Source organism: Vombatus ursinus, unplaced genomic scaffold (genome assembly GCF_900497805.2).
Source record: "Vombatus ursinus unplaced genomic scaffold, bare-nosed wombat genome assembly UNPS02014814.1, whole genome shotgun sequence".
In the NCBI taxonomy this organism is placed as follows: domain Eukaryota; kingdom Metazoa; phylum Chordata; class Mammalia; order Diprotodontia; family Vombatidae; genus Vombatus; species Vombatus ursinus.
In genome coordinates this window covers 14238614-14259177 of record NW_020954592.1, presented here as the reverse complement: position 1 = coordinate 14259177, position 20564 = coordinate 14238614, and the positions used below count along the sequence as shown (strand labels likewise).

General features: G+C 33.6%; 1 protein-coding gene across 2 annotated transcripts in view; it reads right to left on the bottom strand.

Moving 5' to 3' along the window:
- CDKL5 (cyclin dependent kinase like 5) overlaps window positions 1-20564 on the bottom strand; it is a 266772-nt gene that overhangs the window by 67416 nt on the left and 178792 nt on the right. For both annotated transcript variants that reach the window (XM_027835406.1, XM_027835407.1), the window contains exons 6-9: window positions 16355-16475; window positions 13699-13758; window positions 6107-6197; window positions 3058-3247 (exon numbers count right to left, since the gene is read on the bottom strand). In XM_027835406.1, coding sequence (XP_027691207.1) covers window positions 3058-3247; window positions 6107-6197; window positions 13699-13758; window positions 16355-16475 — 462 coding nt within the window. The remainder of the gene's footprint in view (window positions 1-3057; window positions 3248-6106; window positions 6198-13698; window positions 13759-16354; window positions 16476-20564) is intronic.

Genomic DNA, 20564 nt, shown 5'->3' with positions numbered 1-20564 from the left:
GGGAAGGTTTCTCCATCTATAATTCTAAGGTCTATAATATGGATAATTTGATGATGGCAATTTAAGCAGATCTGATTGTCTGGAATGACTCAGTGAGTGTCCTTCTGTATGAAAATCACAAAGAATTACTACACGGCTTCAGAATTCAGTCTGGTTTTCTCTCTCTATCAGAGTATTAACTCCAAAGTATTACTTGTGGAATGGGTAAAAATCTTCTAGTGACCATTATACAAAGAAGTTTGTGAAAACTTGCAACATAGCAACTTGCTTGATATGTGTATTTCTGTAACTGATGTATTTTCTTAATTTTGCTTTGTGCACTTAACTAAGTTATTTGTTGTATGCACCAGGTAACCTGGAAGTTAACCCTTGGGTGTTAACTGATGTCAGTGTGGTATGGCCTTTCTTACCACTACTAAAGTAACTTTGCTGGGAGAGACTAGATAATAAAAAGATTGAAATCTTGTATTTGAGGGAATGTTTCCTGAAACCAAGGCAGTTTAGTAACAGATGATAATAAAACTAGATTTAAGTAAGGGTTTTTTCATTTATTCCCCTTTCCTAATAAAATGTGTTCTAAAACACACTTATAGACTGAGAACTTAAATGTGTTTGCCTTTGAGGGGCTGGGCTTCCATGATGATCCAATTATTAACACCACTAAAATTGGAGGAAAGCTGAATGGTGAAAATGAGGCTCGGTATATGGAATAGATGTAATTGTTACCAAATTTTTCTTTACATTAAGCATTAATTTGTTGCCTCTTTGCAATTTCAGTTCATTGCTACTAGTTCTGCCCTCTTGGACAAAGCAAAAGAGGCTTAATACTGAATAGGGAGTAGGAGAGAGTACCCAGGAGGAGATGCTATTCGACAATGTAAAGATACTGTAGCGGTCAAGAAGATTGAGGACTGGAAAAGAATACCATCAGACCTTAGGAGAAAACCTTTTCAGTTGAGTGGTGAGATAAAAAGCCAAATTTTGGAGGTTTTAAAAGAGTAAAGAATACTGGAAGTATAGGCAACAGTTGCAGACAACTTTTTCAAGAACTTTGGCTAAGTAAGGACACAGAAATAAAAGGGGTTATTGAATCTAGTGAGTGTTTTTAGTCCTCATAAAGCTTTTTATAAAACCACTGGAAGGAGATTCTTAGGAAGTTTAAACATTTGGGGTATCTGGGTGGTGCAGTGGATACAGCACTGGCCCTGGAGTCAGGAAGATTCTTCTTCTTGAGTTCAAATCTGGCCTCTGACACTTAATAGCTATGTGACCCTGGGCAAGTCACTTAACCGCCATTGCTTCAAAAAAAAAAAAAAAAAGGAAGAAGAAAAAGAAAATTTAAATACTCGTCGAGTTACATACATTGAATTTACATGACAGACGGACTGTCAGTCAGTTATATACTTTTTCCCCCTTTCCCTCACCTTACAGAAACAGGGAAGTTAGATGGTAGATTTTTTTTTTCAGGGAGGGTAAGTGGTGGCTGGTAAATAAGTTATCTTTGAACATATGTCTATGGGACATGCAGTTGGAAATGTTTAATAAGCCACTGGTGATAAAGGATTGGAGTTCAAGAGAGAGACTTGGACTAAGTACCTTTAGGAGATATCTGCAAAGACATAATTGAGCCCAGGGGAGCTAATGAGATAACTGAGAGGATCTTTGTATGTGTGACAAGGATTATATGAAATGGAGCCAATTAAGGTATGAAAGATATAGTGAAAGAAGAAATACAGAATATAAACAATTCACCAGAAGTGAAGATGGGGCTGTGGGGAAGAGAAATCCGACTATTTTCCATGCCTGCTACCACATGGCACCTTACATCAGAAGAGCTTAGTTACTGTCCAAACTAGCCTTAAGACAGGTGAGTGAAAGGGGAAGAAAGTATGCAACTGGAAAACAGTCCATCTGTCACAGAAATTCAATGCATATAATTTCAAGAGCGACTAAATTTCCTAAGAATCTCCTTCTAGTGCTTTTACTAAAAGCTTTATGAGTATTAGAATAGAAGAAAGACAGCTTGAAACAATATACTGCTTTTTTAAAAATATATTTTCCTTCTTATTGTGATGAGACAAAAGCACACCCTATAACAAGTATAATATGAATTATAAAGTGACTAATGCAAGGTGTCTTCTCAAAATTACTATTAATCTAAATGCCTACTATGTAAAAGGCTAGAGGATAGGCATACAAAAACAAAAATAAAACTTAAGGGGCTTATGTTTTATCAATAAGCTAAAAATATTCATATATATTATATGCATATTCTCTATTTACATAGCTATACATTAGTACTGGACATATGCTTTCACTGATATAGGGAATTTACAAGTGAGGAAACTCCCTCTACTAATGCATGTCCTCTGCAGCTTAGAATCTTAGAGAGCTGCAGAAAGCCCTGACAAGTAAAGTAATCTGCCCAGGTAACACACATACTTTCAGAGTTGGGAAATGAACCCAGGCCAGGCCTCATCCCCCCTATCCTAAATGTCTATTCTCTATCCTTATCCCTATCCCTAAATAGCAGAGTGGCAGGGCACTCAGAGTCAGGAATACTTGAGCTCAAAGCCTTTGACATCTGTGAGCTGTAGGTCCCTAAACCTCCGAGAGCCAATTCTCTCCAAGTTGTAGAGAAGACAATGATCTGTATTAATAAGGTAGTTTTTCCCTCACCATGAGCACTCACATATCTAATTCCTCCCAAAATATGCTTTATAAATAACGTGATAGTTTTTGCAAAGATTTAGAAAAATGAACATACTTTAGACTTGCCAAGAAAAAAGGTTTAAAAATCTGAAATTTGTACAGTTATGAACATACCCAAATTTGAAAACTGTGCATGATTATTTATTCTAGGTGTTTTGTCTCTGGTTATTAAGGAACACTTTATGAGATTTAAGAAAAAAATACATAAGGAATTATAAATATTTTAATGGGAAAAGGAATGGAATTCAATAATGAGATTAGGACATGTAGATTTAATGAACAATGATTAAAATTTCAGAGTATGGGTTCCACCCCCCCTCCCCCCCGCCCAGCAAAATCCCTTACCCGAAGCCCATGGAAACGAGGATTGCTGTAGAAGAGCTTCATCTGCTCAGATGGAAGTGGTCCTAGCACCTTCTGAATAGTAAAAAGTTGGTCAATTTCACTTTCTCCAGGAAATAAAGGTTGCCCATCACTAAGCTCCCCAAGAATACAGCCCACAGACCACATATCTACAGATTTTCCATAGGGAGCTCTGAAAAGCAAAAGGAATAATTATCACACCAATTAAAGAAATAATACATATTTCCAAATTGTTTTGTTTAAAAAATGAAAGATTAGTATTTTAAAGCATTTCTAAGCATTCAAGGTAATAGAAAAGTGCCAAGTAGAGTGAGAATGCCTATATGGTAAGGCTGAAGTAGAAAATTACTGAAATTCATTTTTATCATACATTACATAAGAACACTAATGTATATGGCCACTTAAAATACAGATATTCTGTGATCTGTTTATTTAGTTAGTAATTCTCAATGGTTCAATTCAATTAATAGATACTTACTGAATGGTTATCATGTGCAAGACAATTGTGCTGGGTGCTAGTACTTAAAAGACAAAAAATGAAATCAATCTATCCTCCAATGACCTTACATTCTACTGATTTGAAAACTGTTCATATTTATATTTTAAAATCTTAAAGGCTTATTATAGTCTGATAAAAGGTATTTAACCTTATCTGTGTTGAAGACAGGTACATTTTGCTTCAGTTAACATCTCATTCATCTTACATTGCTGGGAAATTAGTGTTCCATCTATTTTCCAGATAAAAGAAGTTTATCCCATGCAAGCACTAAACATGTTTTCATTTTCAACCTTCTCATGGGGAAATATGTCTACTTTCCTGGCTTTAAAATGAAATGTAATTTAAATGCTATTCATGACACTGCAGGGCTATCATTAGGGACAGCAATGCTTCCATTGTTTTATTAAATTATTATGTATTAATATCATTTAATAATTAATTTAATATTAATCTATTAAATATTTTATTTGGGAATACTGAGAAATTTGGGCTGTCTGTCCTTATACTAAGTGATCCCAGACTATAGTCTTGCTCTGAGTCTGCCATCCTGCCAACATGCTAGCTGTAAGTTAACATTTCAGTTCTTAGCACTGCCCCCAACCTCCCCACCTCCACCAGTTTTACTCAGCTGTTTTAAACATGATTCCAGCTCCTCCTCTAGCTAGAGATTAGCTCCATGTCCCTTCCTTCAGGTAAAGTACATGGATTCTGTGATAGATATTTTCTCTAAGGTCTTTTTTGCTTTAAGGTTCATAACTGTGTTCTAGATGGCTTAGATTATCAAAATGTTCATCATTAGACAGAGAGAAAACCTTCCTGTTAGATAGGTGAGACATATTTGGGATTTTTCAAGTACATAAAATGTAATTACAATTTTTAAATCTACATGAATGCCTAGAAGCAAAAAGCTTGGTACTTGTTTTAAACCACTTGAGTTTGTCAAACCTTCCCTAGAAGACAATGAAAAACACACAAGTCCTTAAAAAATCATCATTGCTTTAATTTCGAACAAAAGTAATTTAAGCTTTAAAAAAGGAAAACTACAATGAGGTATTTGAAAAAATTGAGAGAATGTCTGAAGAATGTCACAATAAACAGAATTTTAATATAATTTCAACACATAACACAAATATAAAACATCTTAAATGATGACCATAAAATTGCTTTCAGAAACTGAACTATTAATATTTCAGTGGCAGCAGAAGTAATGGCTGATAGGAGGGAGAGAAGGGAAAGAAGAACAATCTTTCCTTTATCTCTGAATTAGAAGATGACTATATGAGGGAAACAAAATAGCTCGAGCAGGGGGAAAACTGCCTGATACATAGGCAGAAGTATTTATGAGGCAGACTGAGTTGAGTAGATTATACTATCAGACATTTTTTTAATATGAGGGGTGAAGTTTCCAAAATCCTGTATTAGTATACAACTATGTGCTTAATATGTACATAACTCCTGTCAAGTTTTTTAAAAGTCTCTTTAATAAACAAAATCCTATTGAATTAAAAATGTGACGTTCTCATCTGATTTAAAGAAATGTCCTATTTATCCCATGTCAACAGGCTAGGAACACAAGCATCTATCTGAAGCAAATAAATAGGACAATATCTTACTTGCCACACCAGGAAGAATTCATCATAAGGCCTGAGAGATATCTATCTATCTATCTATGATGAATTCTTCTAGTAGCAAATAATGTTATAATGAGGTTTCGGTATATCCAGATTCTCTTTAGGATAACAAAAAGGGGGTCAGGACCATATATACTAAAATATATACCAGAAGTTCTTTTTTTCAAGGCCTGAGAAGTACTGACAGGGCACTGAACAAGGGGAACTACTGAAAGAAATGCCAGCACGCTGTGGGCAGCGCTGACTACCCACAGTACTGGGCTAATGAGCACAGTGAACATTTTCTTTAAAAAAATCAGAACATATTATGGTCAAATACCTCTACCTTGCTGCCACGATGGCATGGGGTATGATAGTGTACATGGCACAACAGTAGGAGGTCTTATTACTGCAAATGTTTCTGTTAATGTTCAGTGACCAAGTATGTATCATCCATATGAAGAAAAAGATAAACAATATGAACTAAGATATATTTATGTTTTGTAGCTTTTAATCTTTTGCTATGTATATTTTTACCTTATTGTTTATTACCTTGTTCTACTCAGCTATTATTTGCCTGACCTTGGAATTTCTAGCATATTTTGATGGTTTGAAGGGCTAAAGGACAAACTATTTGAAATGAGGGCTGTGCCATACTTTCTGACACAAATGAGCCCTTATATTATGCAATATAGTTTTTGTACATGATTTGGTTTCATGCCTTTTTAGAGCTAACAAGAAGCAAGACAACATTTTAACCCAAGCTATTTATCCCATATCTAACTGGGCAACCATTCATAAGCTCACAAATAATAACTCAGAAACAATCAAAATCCATATGCCTAATCAACTCAAGCAATGCTTAGTTTTCTTAATGGATCATAATATACGATCATGGGCCTTAGGGGAAATTATTACTTACCCAAGTAATAGCTCAGGAGAACGGTACCACCTGGTGGCCACATACTCTGTATAATTAGCATTGTTGCCTTCTGATAGATTTCGAGCAAAACCTAAAAGCAAAAAAGTTAATTGAGAAAGTATAATTCTTTAATTTTAGTATAAACCCAGAATGCTTATGGGATTTTTATATGAGTATCTATAATAATAGTGATTAATATGAGAAGCAGTACGCAGAATACTGAACACAGAACTGAGATTGGTTGAAATTCTGCCTCAGTGATTTAGTGGTTCCAGTATACATGAAAACAGAGAAGACACCTGAATCCTCGGAACCTTAACTTTTTCATCTGCAAAATGGGGATAATGCTTCAACTACCTACCTCACAGGATTGTTATGAGAAAAGTGTTTTGCACACTTTAAACTGATATATAAATGTGAACGTATTACATAACGTGCTTTTGCTTGAATAGTCTACCCCTGAAGAGTAAATCTTAAAATCAATTAGATAGGGAGAAACAGAAGCAAAAGAAAGCAATTGTCAAACTCAAGTACATAAATTACTATGTGGAAGGGCTTTTTTTTTTTAAACAAAAACTTCTTGAAAACAAATAAGCAGTTTGACAGAAATTAAGTTTAAACCAAAATCTTTTAACATATAACACATACTAAACTCAAAATGGACATGTATCATAAAAAAAATTAAAAGAGAGCAAAATCAGGACACTTCACAATCATGGTTGGGGGAGAATCCATGTTTAAAATACATAAACTTTCATTTAAAAAAACTAATAGCTTTTGTTTTAATTTTACTTTCATTTCCAAAAATAGCCCTTTCTTCCCCTAGCGCACAGCAAGTCATCCCTAGTAACAAAAAATTTAAAAAGGAAAAAAAAAAGCAGTTCAGCAAAACCCACCAACATATTAAGCGAGTCTGAAAGTATATTCAATATTCCAAAGCCACAAGGCCCCATTTCTGCAAAGAAGGGGGAAAAGTTCATATTTGCAATGATTCTCCAGGAACTAGCTTACTGGTGATCATAACTGTATATACTGTTTAGTTCCTTTTTTTTTTAATTGTTGTCCTTGTTCTTCCCATTTGTTACTGTAGTAGTATTTCATTTTTCTATGTTTCTCTGAATTTTTCATATTTAGTTTTCATATTCAGCATTTCTTTCAGGAGTTAGACTCCATTTCAATTACATTACCACAGTTTGTTCAGTCATTCCAAAATTGATAAGACATATACTTTGTCTCTAATTCTTCTATTATAAATATTTTGGGATTCATGGGACCTTTTTTTCTGTTTTTGGCCTCCTTGTCATGTATACGCGCATACATGCAGTAATGGGATTTTCAGGTAGTGTTATGGCTATTTTAGTCACTATTTTTTGAATCATTCCAAATTGTTTTCCAAAATGGAAGCATAAAGCATATAAATATGAGCTTATGTGCAACAGTGCCTGTTCCTATAACCCCTCTAAACACTTTCCATTTTTTTGTAATTTTTTGTGAATCTATTGGATTTGCATTTCTCTTATTATTAGTAATATGGAACAATCTTTCATATGATGGTTATGGTAAGCCAGATCTCAAACTAATCCAAAAAACAAGGGAAAGGAATCATATAACATATATTTATAGCAGCCATTTTTGTTCTGGCAAAGAATTGGAAACTGAGGTGATGCTCATCAATTGGGCTAGTTATGATATATGAATGTGAAAGAATACTATTGTGCTGTAAGAAGTGATGAAGGGGATGGTTTCAGAAAAACCTAGAAAGACTTGTGTGAACTGTTGCAAAGTGAAGTAACCAGAACCAGAACAATTTATACAATAACAGTAATAAAGATAATCAACTGTGAAAGACTTAGCTACTCTGAGCAATACAATGATCCACCACAATTTCAAAAGACTCATGATGAAACATGCTATCCTCTTCCATATAAAAGACTGATGGACTTAGCAAACTGAAGTTAAAAAAAAAAAAAGCTAACACGGAAATATTTTTTGCACTACTTCATATGTATAGTGCGTGGATATTGTATTTCTTGCTTTCTCAATCGGCAGGAAGAGGAAAGAATTTGCAACTGAAAATAAAATAGAAAAAAAAAAGACGACCTGGGTTCAAATTCAGCTTTTGAGACTTATCGGTTGTGTAACCTTTAGTAAGTAGTTACCTTCTCTCAGCCTCAGTTTCGATATCTGTAAAGTGGGAATATAAATTCAACAACATCATAGGCTTTTTCTGAGAGTCAAATTAGACATTCTATGTATAATTTCTAAAACTTAAAGTGCTATATAAATGTTAGTTGTTTCTGTTACTTAAAAAAAGTATGAGAGTCAGGGGAAAAAAATGTAAAGATTACTAAAAGAAGTCAATCTCTGAATAAATGAAAAACTAATGATGTTACTGGAAAACAGATGATGAAACATGCCAAGTTCCTTGAAGCAGAAAGCAAGGGGTCTTCTAGGGTTGAATGTAATCACTGTTTCAGGTGTTTTTGCTTGTTTTTATTTGTAACAATAGAATATTCAATGGGAGATGTGGTCCCTTCCAGATGTGATTGTGATGTCAAGACTAAAGGCAGAGCTAAATTATATTCTTAAAAATACAAATACCAGGCTATTCTTCAAAAATGTGTGACTTCATTGGCGTATTCTTCCCACAAATGACATAGGAGTTTGTAGATGGCCTTTATAAATTGCCAGGCTTAAAAAGCTCATTACCTATTGGCCAATCTTCTAGTGATGACCCTTTTCCCAAACATAGGTAGGGTGATCCTTCGACAACAGACTTGCAAGTCTATCACAGGTCACACCCTCTACCCTTTTCCAGCTTGCTAGAATTCCAAATTCCAAAGAATACTACTGTAGCAGTTTGGGTTATTCGCCTACACCAAAAAAATCTGTTTTTGAAGTCTATATCATGCCTTTGTAAGCTTCTGAAATATAGATTTTAGCTGCCAGTAACCTCTAGAAACAGGAGTGTTTATATAATGCAGAGCCTTAGAAGTTAAATTAGAATTTCAATATTAATTTTGAAAAATCTCATATTAGGGTGGTAAAGAGCCCATGTCAGTAGGAATGCTGGGAGTAATTATAATCATTTTGTAAGAATTGATAGACTATAAGAGAACTGCAACTAGTATATGAGATAAAGATAAATTTCAGATTGTAGTTATTTAATTATATTTTTAAGAGAAAATTAAGATTATTTTTGCACAAATCTTATCCATGCTACATATAACAGAAAGCTGAAAGGTAAAATGTAATTTTAACAAATATCATCTGCCACGCTTATTTTACATAATTGAAACTATTTCCTTATCCTGTTTGCTGATATGGATTTAAATTTCATTTTGAAAGATTAAACTTTGCTTTTTTTAAGTTTTTTGCTACTTAGCACTCGGTAAGATATTGTCCTTTTACTATTTTTTAGGTTCTGTTACCTGCACTTTGGTTGTCCATGCAATGATTAATAAAATTTTATGTATCTTTTAAAATGCTTAGCACAATATTTCGTGGTATTTTAAACTGAAAATATTTTGGTAATCACTGGATCTTATACACAGAGCATCTATAGCAGTTGTAATCTCTGCTACATAATTTAGTGCTTAATTACATACTATTATATTGTTTAGTATTGTCTTGTATCTCCCTTTTTCTTGTCTCTCCAACTCACTTAAAAGCTTTTTGGCATCAAAATATCATATTATATGTTATAGATTTCTATATCCCTGATAGTACCTAGCATAGATTCTTGCTGATTGTTACAGATGTTTAATTATTGACATTTGGGCTGGTAAAGGTTAAAAAATGATAGGCCACCTGGCAGCTCAAAGTGAAGACAAAGTGAAGTGACAGATTACTTTTTTTAAAGAGTTTAAAAGAAATTTTCAACTTAAACACTAAACAAGATAAGCATTCCCATTCCCATTCCCATATATAAACAGGACTGAAAAAGAGGAATGTACATGCAGTCATGAATCTCTATTACACAGTTTATTTTTTCATTTTAAGTATATAACAAATTCAATATATTATTTTCAAAGCTATTGGGGTATTATTTTATGGAGTCTTCAGATTTCATTACCTAGTAAAGTTCCAAAGTTTTGATTATTACTTACTCATTTATATTATCGGTTTTGTTTGCCTTAGAACGCTCTACCAAGCAGCACACCACACCACTGAAGTTTATTACCACTCTAAGTTTAGCTGACCTGGTCATTTTATAGGTAGTACCCATGGTGCAGGGGTCAACTGACTGGTACTGGTGAGGGGTAATGTAAATTTAAGGTCACCAGCTCTATTTCTGAGAGGTTAAGAACTAGGGGACAGCAATTATACAATCAGGCAGCCTGGGCTGGTCACTGTGAAGCCAGGTTCTAAAGCTCTTAATCTAAGGCCCAGGTTAAAAAATTAAAAATTGGAGCATCTAAAGTAGAATGTAAAATGATCCTAAGACTTGGGACCCAGTCTCTTCCTCATTATTGATATGGTGCAAGTAATTTCGATCATAGCTATTCTGTGTTATCTACCCGTTAAAATAAGCATTCTTTACAAAAAAATTTATATTTGATAAAGAGACACATAAAATACCAACAACATATTTTGAGCCATGTTAAATTTTATTTGGACAATCTCAACTGCATTCAAATGCATTTATAAGACGACAAAGTTCCTTCTTAGAGGCTATAGCTATGGCACTCACTAAACATTTGCATACTTACTGTCCTTTCCCAACCCATTTTCCTAATGTTTGCAAATAGTTATCGCCAGAGTACCACCTGTTTTATACCAATAAGTAAAAGGACCATAAAGTAAACTCCCATTTTAAGACCATGTGAGTATAAAAGAGGAAAAACAGGATCTTATCTGTACTACAGACCAAATAATGATCTTTAAAGGTTTATGAAGCATCAAAAGCCCTTAGTGCTGAAATAAATTCAGGTGATCATTCTAAGCTGTGTTACCTATAGCCAGAGTTTCAACTAATAAGAAAGGATTTGAAGAGTAAAAGGAGCTTGAGCAAGTCAAACATTTTATACACACACACACACACACACACACACACATGTGTGTGTATATATATGTATGTATATATATATAAATGTATTTCCAAATAAAGATTGTAATGAAAAATAAAAATGAAATGCTGATATACTTTTGACAGTTGCTATCCTACTATCAACATACTATGACAAACAAAAATCAATAGAAATTAAGTCAAAATCTATCAGTGTATCTAAATCCATAAGGAAGATTGTACTCACTAGCATGTCAATATTAATAAAGTGAAGATTTATCAGTGGTAGAAAGAGAAAAGGACTTATGCTAAGTATGACCCAAAGGAGTTAATAAAGACTTTTTAAAAAACAATGAAGAAGAAGAAAATTCTGTTTTCTCCACACAGGGACTCAAAGAAGGTATTCACATTCATTTAAAGTACAAATTTCGGGGGCAGCTAGGTGGCGCAATGGATAGAGCCCTGGCCCTGAAGTCAGGGGAACCTGAGTTCAAATCCGGCCTCAGACCAAACACTTGACACTTACTAGCTGTGTGACCCTAGGCAAGTCACTTAACCCCAACTGCCTTTAAAACAAAAAAACAAAAACAAAATAAAATACAAATTTCAATGTATGAACAAAAGGAGGGGAATTTTATGAGACAGAAATCTTAGGAAATATCAGAGGTTGTTTGATTCATACTTATCACAGGTTTCAATTAATTTGTCTTTACATCAACAACCATAAACTGTATACAACAACATTAGATTATTTAGTAAGAATTCACTTAGTGCTCACAACATCAAATCAGGATTTTTTATGAAATCATTTTGTCCCTCAGATAGTCATTTACTAGCATTTGACTAAAATGCTATTGTTATTTTTATACTACCTGTGATTTCACTGGCGTAGGGAACTCTAGGGGAGGAAACCAATGGAGACTGGCACTGTCATGTTGAGTTATAATTATGTATAATTAATTACCACGGGAGAAAAAAGTTAAAACATCTTCAAATAAATGTGGTAAATAAGCTCTACAGAACTGAGTTTATAATATGAAACATCAAATAACTGGAAGTGGTGCTAGTTTTAAAGTTATGTCTACATGAAGTCAATGAATCAAATACTCTGGTTAAAAAGTTTGGGGTGGAAAGAGCAGAGATTGCATATCAAGTGTAAAATTTTGTGAAAAAATTCAAATGCTAAACATGTTTTGTTTGATTTAGTAGCTTTGACTCTCAATTATCTGCGGAAACTTGGGTGCTTAAGCTTAACTATTTGACACTTAAACTTACTAAGTTAATATAATTATTTAGACAATCAACAGTTTTTATCCACAAAGCACTGATATTTCAATAGCATTTACATTGTTAGGATTTTTAATATGTTCCAGGCCTCACTCAATCAGGTAGTCAGTCTACGTCAGAAGAAAAAACGAATCAAAATGATTTTGTTGTATTAATGTGACTGAGGACAAATACTTACGGAATCACAGTGATCACAAAATCATTAATTCTGCCTTACTCTGTTCCATATTTCAACATGTTTTGGGCTTATTGTGTAAACACTGCCTAAGTCAGTTATACTATATGCATTACCTCCCAGTAGAATAACACAATTACTCATTTAACTCAATAATGATACTAGCTAACAGTTATAAAGTGCTTTTAAGATTTTCAAAATGTTCTTCTACACATAATATCTCATTTGATCCTCAAAACAACCCTGAGACGTAGGTGCTAATACTACCATTCCCATTTTACAGAGGAGGGAACTGAGACAAAGAAAGTTTAAATGTCTTGCCCAGAGTCACAAAGCCAGTAAGGGTCTGAGGCAGGACTTAAATTCAGCTCTTCCTGACTCTTGCTCCATCATTCTATTATCATTCTATACCTGGCTGCTATAAGCTTATCAAATCAGTGACAATTCCTTTTTAAGAGATAAAAAAAACTAGAACACATGTAAAAATCAGTGTATAAAAATAAGTTTTATGGAAAAATTCAAAAGTAGAAAGAAGTTTCTAAAACTTTACTTCAGTTAATAAGATTATTTTCAAATCTTAAAATACTACTTAAATGCAGGCTATTATTATTAATGGTAATAACAACAATAATAAAAATCACATTCTAATGATTTATTTCTGTCTCTGAATAGAGCATTTTGGGTGACAAATATAAAAAGGAAGACTGGGCACTGTAGGAAGACAAGCTAATTGTAGGTCAATAAGTGATATTATGGGCACACTGGGTATACAGTGTGGCATAAGATATATTTCTGCAAGTGATTTAAGAAATACTTTAATTTTTATTTAGAAGGTATAGCTAGACCAGCAGAACACTTTTTCTTACTATTAGACAGTCTATAAGCATGTTTTCTATTTAAAATTTTCTTTAGAAATTTCACTAATCTTGGAGCTCAAGCAAATACGAACCCACACAAATATCCACACACAATAAATAAGATCTCCTATTAAAATACATTTCTCAGCAGAACACATGACAACTTAAATAGGTCCAATTGATAAATGGTACTTTAATGTATCTTGAAAAAGAACTTACCTTACTATTCCAATAAAGAACATAATCTAATTTCTTTTCAACTTACCAAAATCACACAGCTTCAGGATGTCACTATGGCTGATTAAGAGATTTTCTGGTTTTATATCTGGAATATCAAATTGTTTTAAAAAGGTAAACTACTTTCTATTTTCATCAGATTATTTGTTTATTCATTTTAACTGCTGAATTTTTTAAAAAAGTCAAATAATTTGAATAACAAGCCATGGCAGTAAAAATCAAGGAAACAAATTTCATGCAAAACATGCTAAAATTTCAATTAATTATTATTCAACAAATAGGCAAACTACAAGTTCAGAATACTTTTGTTGGTTACTGCCCCACTTCTCCTCCCTTTAAACAGAGCATGGCAAAAGCCTAATGGAAAATAACAAGTGCTTAGAGAAAAATAAATTTTATGAAATGACTTAATATACATATTTCTAAATTACTACACATTTTTAAAGATGTAAGACAGAGAATGAGAAACTCAATAAAGCGTAAAAAAACATGGAAGAGATATAACAAGGTTTTCACTAAATAAAAATTAACAAGTAAGACTGTTAACAGTTCTTCTTGAAGCTGTAATTTATATACAAAGTAGCAAGTTGGCATGATTCTTCATTATAAACTACAATGCTTTAAGTCATACTAAATGAAGAAAACATCTCTGATTTTTATTCTAAATGTTAAAGAATACAATCTAGGATGATAGAGGAAGAGGCCATTAAAATTGTTTAAATATTCCACCTTAAGAGTCACATTCCTTTTACTTTTCTTTAATCAGTACAATGTTCATTAAAATACTAGAGAAAATATTAGCTAGAGCACATGCTAGAGGTGTGAAAATGTGCATGAGGCACAACGTCCTAAAGGTTGTGATTGCTGGTTTCCATTCACATCCACCATGTAACTGACCTATGAGCTTCCATATCTTCCACACTCTGTATAATGAGATTAAATCAGATGTTTATCAAGATTCTCAAAACCAATGCAAAAGGACAAGATGTTATCAGCAATTAATCATTACAACAGTCACAGAAAGCTCAGATGATCTTGCCAATTTTTCACAGAAGAGAGAACAAATGTGATGAGGAAGACAGAAAAAAACATTTAAGTGTACAACACACTATATCTTCTTATTTCACAACAACCATGATCAATACTCTTCATGTCCTCTACACTTTTTAATTATTTCCCTGGTTTTACTTTTTAACTCCCAATAAATATTAACAGCTAACATTTATATAGCACTTTAAGGTTTGCCAAGCACTTTAAATATATTATCTCATTTGATCCAGTGCTTAGAACAGTGCCTGGCACACAGGAGGCACATAATAAATGGTTGTTGACTTCATTGAACTTGATTGAACATAATAATATCTTATTATATTGGAAGAGTTAAAATAAAAAGTAGTTTAGAAATTTTTCAGAATGAGAAAAAATTAAAAGAATATTTGTGTCCTCTGCTAATTATGCAATCCTGATTCACTGTTGCTTCAATCAATGTCTAGGTCTATCTATCACTGGAGAGTGAGAGGAGATAAGGGGATTGAAAGAAGGCAGACCAGAACAAGTAACTTCCTTTCACTGTCAGTAAGCATCCCTTACAATAGTAAAGGACAAGAAAAACATGATGTCTGAAGGTTCACTACTCTTCCTTGACACTAATGGCCCACGAGCAAACCGGACAATCTTTATTTTAAATGACCTCAGTATAATTATCCAATGTCAGATTCCAAATCCTTAGTGCAAGGCTGAGAGTAGGAGAGGAAGGGAGAAGAGAGATATCAAGTTAGAGGATGTCAGTACAGAAAGAGGAATGATGATAGAGAGGATGTAATAACCTTTCTAAGCCCATTTCCTCATCTGAAAAAATGGATACATAAATACACATAATACCTATCTCACAGGCTCACTGTATGGCTTAAATGATATAATGAATGTTTTGCAAACCTTGGCATGATATAAACACCAGAAACTTTTTGTGTTTGCTTTTCTCTTACTCTTTGCTATATATTAATACATTCAGCATGAGGAGTAAGAACCAATCCAGAGATAATCTCTTCTGTGTTTCTATGATATATTCAAATTTTTTCAACTGCCAAGCATTTTTTTCTGCCTCCCCTTTCCACTTTGGGGGGAAAAAAATAAAAAGATCTTGGACCAAATATGTATAGTCAAGCAAAATAAATTTTCACGACGGCCACACACAAAATCGTGTGTCTTGAGCTATTGTCATTGCTGGTATTGTCAGATGTAAGTGCTGAGAGCTGGACAGATGATTAACAAAAAGCACCTACAGAGTATGAATATGGGTTGGTACCTGGCCCTTGTGCTATTCCCAAGGGCTCTTCAGCATCTTCTTTTGTTCCTTTATTCAGGGCTAGCTTTAAAAATCTTTGTGTGGGGGGTCTTCCCCGACACTAAGAGTTCTCACAGTTGTCAAAGAATCTAATCATTCAGGCATTAAAGTATATATGTCACCACATCAAATCATTTTCTGCATCATAAATATCTAGTGAAGCCAATTTGAAAAACAAAAATTCTCACGTTATTAGTGGGAATGAAAATGTTTGTGCACCACTGCTACAATACTTTTAAGACAAGAGAAATTCAAACATTATGTTGTTAACATCTTTTTGGAATTTCTTCTCTTCAATTATTTCTAGAGATATGTTAAATTTAGAAATTTATACACTCACCTCGATGAACAATATCATTCTTATGGCACCAGTGAATTGCCTTGATTAGCTGGTAGATATAGCTTTTTACTTTTTCAGGTGGAACTCCATTTGGCATTTCTTCCAGCAATTCAAGCATATTCTAAACATTAAGTAGACAGATATTATTAGCTAGTTTCAAAAATTTTATATGAACACTATTAATGAATGTTAATCTATTCACTTCATGACTTTAAAAAAAAATCTTTTTCTAGAAGGCATTTCATACTACATCAAGACTTTGTGTTAAACTATGATTTTCTTGTAAATGATATTCTGCATTCCATTAATCCCTAATGCTAGTCCAAGTACTAACCTTGTGCTCATGTACTTTTCTCTCTTCTATACCTATGAAAATATTTTTTTACTAAAAACCCTAAAGAAACATCTTAACAACATCTCCCATAGAAAAGGGATATAAAGATAAAATATTTTAACATGTGAAGAAATAATATATTGGACATTTGTCATTTCAAAATAATTCCTTATGCATCCTTTTTTAGAATATACTAAAAGCACAGGAATCTTTACAGTTAATATGGAGGGGGGAACCATTCTTTTAAAAATACAAAGACCCCAAAGTCCCCCAAATTAAAAATTAATATGCATATCTGAAAAATTAAGACAGGTCAAAGAAACTATAGTTAAAGAAAAATTAACAAATATCAAATCACTTGAGAAATAAGATAATTACACGCACTAGAAGCAGAGTACTTTCCTGGATTCCTAAAAGCGTTGAGCTTATACTATCACACAGACGGGAAAACAGGCCCCTAAGGAAGTAAACTTACACAGCAGAATGTAATTCTGGTGAGGAAAGGGAATATTTGATTTTTGGCTTGGTATTCCCATCATGAAGTACAGAGCTGGCATATATTAAGCATTTATGTGTTGAATTGTTTAAAGTGATTTAGGTTATTAGTTTCAAATTAGAATGGAACCAAGTTATACCACTTAGATATTGAAACTTAAATACAAAATAAGAAAAGAAAAAAGCATGTATGTATACTGCAGAACATAAGAAAGGATTCAAAATATATGCTAATAAGTTTCCATTTCAAGAAAGCCTATATAATAAATACTACACTTTGTGCTGAGAAATATCTTTTCTTTGCTTCTTTGTAAATTCTCTTTTGTTCTCTGCTGTACACTTTTTACTTTGTTCTTTTTTCTCCCTTCCTCCCCCACCCCACAGAAGGCTACAATTAAGCACGCATATATTTATACATAGCTATAGATATATACATACACATATACATACATATATAGACATATACTTCCCCTAACAAATTCTACTCCTGATCTTTATTTTTTTCCTATTTCCCTCTTGACTCCTCAACTTTACTTCTAACTGCCCTTCCCTCTTATTGATTAACCTACCCTCCTTCCAAAGATCCCTGCCTTACCTTCCCATTCCCATAAATCTAAACACCCTTCTATACTGCCCCTTTAACCTATTCCCTCACCCTCCCCTCTAGAGATCACTCCATTAACCTCTTCCCTCTCCCTATCACCGTAACATTTTATTTCTTTCTGAATTTGGAAGACTTATATTCTTCTAGATATATATGTATTGGTCTCTCTTGAACCTATTCCCAATGAAAGCAGGTTTCCAGAACTAAGAGCCCTCCTGCCCCATCTAATTCCTCTATGTTGGTTCTTCCTCTTGTACCTCATTTGTATGAGATAATAACTCTTTTCAGCTGTTCCTAAATAGTTTTACTTTTTAAAGTCATATCATACCCAGTCTTTCTTAAGAACTACACAATTACTAATAGCAATCTTAGGCATACATTTTACATACATAAAAGGTAAACAGTCTGTCATTATTGAGTCCCTTGTAATTGGTCTCTGATATGTACCTTATATTTCTCTTGACTCTTATATCAAATCTTCTATTACGTTCAGGGTTTTTGTTTTTTTTTAAACAAAGTTCATTAAAAGTCCTTTTTTTTTCATTCAGGACTATGCTTAGTTTTGCTGGGTATGATATTTTCAGCCAGATCCCCACTTCTTTTGCTCTTCCATATATAGTGTTCCAAGACCCGTGGTCTTTTAGGGTTGCTACTGCTAAGTCTTGTGTGATTCTAATTGTGGTACTGCTATATTTAAACTGTTTTTTCTTGTTACTTATAATAATTTATTCTTGAGCTGAGGGTTTTAGAATTTGACTATAATATTACTGTGGATTTTCCTCATGGGATCTCTTTCAGGTGGTGATTTGTGGATTTTTTTCTATTTCTACTTTCCTCTCTTGTTCTAATGCTTCAGGACAATTTTCTTTATTTCTTGTATTATTGGATCAAGATTCTTTTTTTTTTATCATAGCTTTCAGGTAGTCCAATTATTCTTATGTTTTCTCTCTTTGATCTGTTCTCCAGATTGGTTGTTTTTCTTATAAGATGTTTCATTTTCTCTTCTATTTTTTTATTCTTTTATATTTTGTTTTATTTCTTGATCTCTTATAACTTCACTGACTTCCCCTTGCCCAATTCAAGGAGTCATTTTTTTCCTTAAGATTCTGGATCTCCTTTTCTAATTGGTTAACTTTCTTTTCATAATCTTCTTGTTTTTCTTAGATTTTTTTTTTTAAGTTTTTCCTCAATCTCTCTCATTTGATTGCTAAATTCTTTTTAAAGTTCTTCTATGAATTCTTTTTGGGCAGATGACCATTTGATTTTGCTCTCTGGAGTAGAAGAGGGTTTTTTTTTTTTTGCTTCAATATCCACCTCTGAAGATGAACCTTGGTCTTCTCTATTCCCACAGTAACTCTCTATGGTTGAATTTTTTCTTCTTTGCCTGTTATTAGTAGTATTACCATTTTTGTAGCAGAGGATTTTTGTAATCACCTATAGTCCTGGGGTGTGGGGGATAGTACCTCTGGCCTCAGTTATCCTTCCCATCCATTGCTTCTGTACTTATCAGACAAGTGTGCTGGACGCCCCCCCCCCCCCAATTTCCAACATATCTCCACAGAACAGCTGTGTCCGGCCTTCCTCGTCAGCAGAGGTTCCCTCAATCTTCCCGGGCTCAGATGCCCAAGTCCCCTCATTCTCCCAGAGTTTTGTAAAAGTTCCTGTGGCTAGAGGTCAAGGCAGCCTCCCAACCCAGCTAGTACTTGTTTCACCACTAACTTGGGACTAGACTAGCTAACTCTGAGGACAAGATCAGGAATAACGCAGTTAGTAAAAGTAAACTTAAAAATAAACAAGACCTAGTTTCATGTACACTGCTATGGAAGACCAGAATAAGAAGTTAGTTTTCCATAATTTTTTTCCCTTTATTTTTAACATCTTTATTTTCATACAGTGATTAGTAGTTAAATAAAATACTTTAAAATACTCAAGATAGTGTTCTGGCAGCAAGGCAGAAAAGCAGGGAAGTCAATTTGTTAACTCCCTTCTGAAAGCAAAGATGTATAGCAAGAAACATGAGCATAAGACCCCTTCAGGATGCAGTGAGTAGCCCCATTTGGATAGACAACATGACTTATACTCATAGGTGAGGTGGTGCTTGTGGATTAGGATAGACAAGATACATGTGGGCCAGGTTAGAAGGCCCTGAATTGTAAGCTAAGGAATTTGGACTTTACCTTACAAGCAACTGAGAGCCATGTAAGGTTTTGAAAATGGGAAACGACAAAGTTGCAGGATATAAAATAAACCCACGTAAATTATCAGCCATTTCTATATATTGCTAAAAAAAAAAAAAAAAAAGCCCAGCAGTAGAAGATAGTAAGAGAAATTCCATTTAAAGTAATTGTAGACATTATAAAATATTTGGGAGTCTACCTGACAAAACAAACCTGGAACTATATGAACACAATTACAAAACAATCCTCACACAAATAAAGTCAGATCTAAATAACTGGAAAAACATCAGCTGCTCATGGGCAGGCCAACCTAATATTATAAAAATGACAATTTTCTAACTTATTTAGTGCCGTACCAATCAAACTACCAAAAATTATGTAACAGAACTAGAAAAAATAATAACAAAATTCATCTGGAAGAACAAAAGGTCCAGAATATCAAGGGAACTAATGAAAAGAAATGCAAGGGAAGGTGGCCTAGCCATTCCACACCTAAAATCATACTATAAAGAAGCAATCATCAAAATTACTTGGTACTGGCTAAGAAATAGAGTGGTGGATCAGTGGAGTAGGTTAGGTACACAAGACACAAGAGTTAAT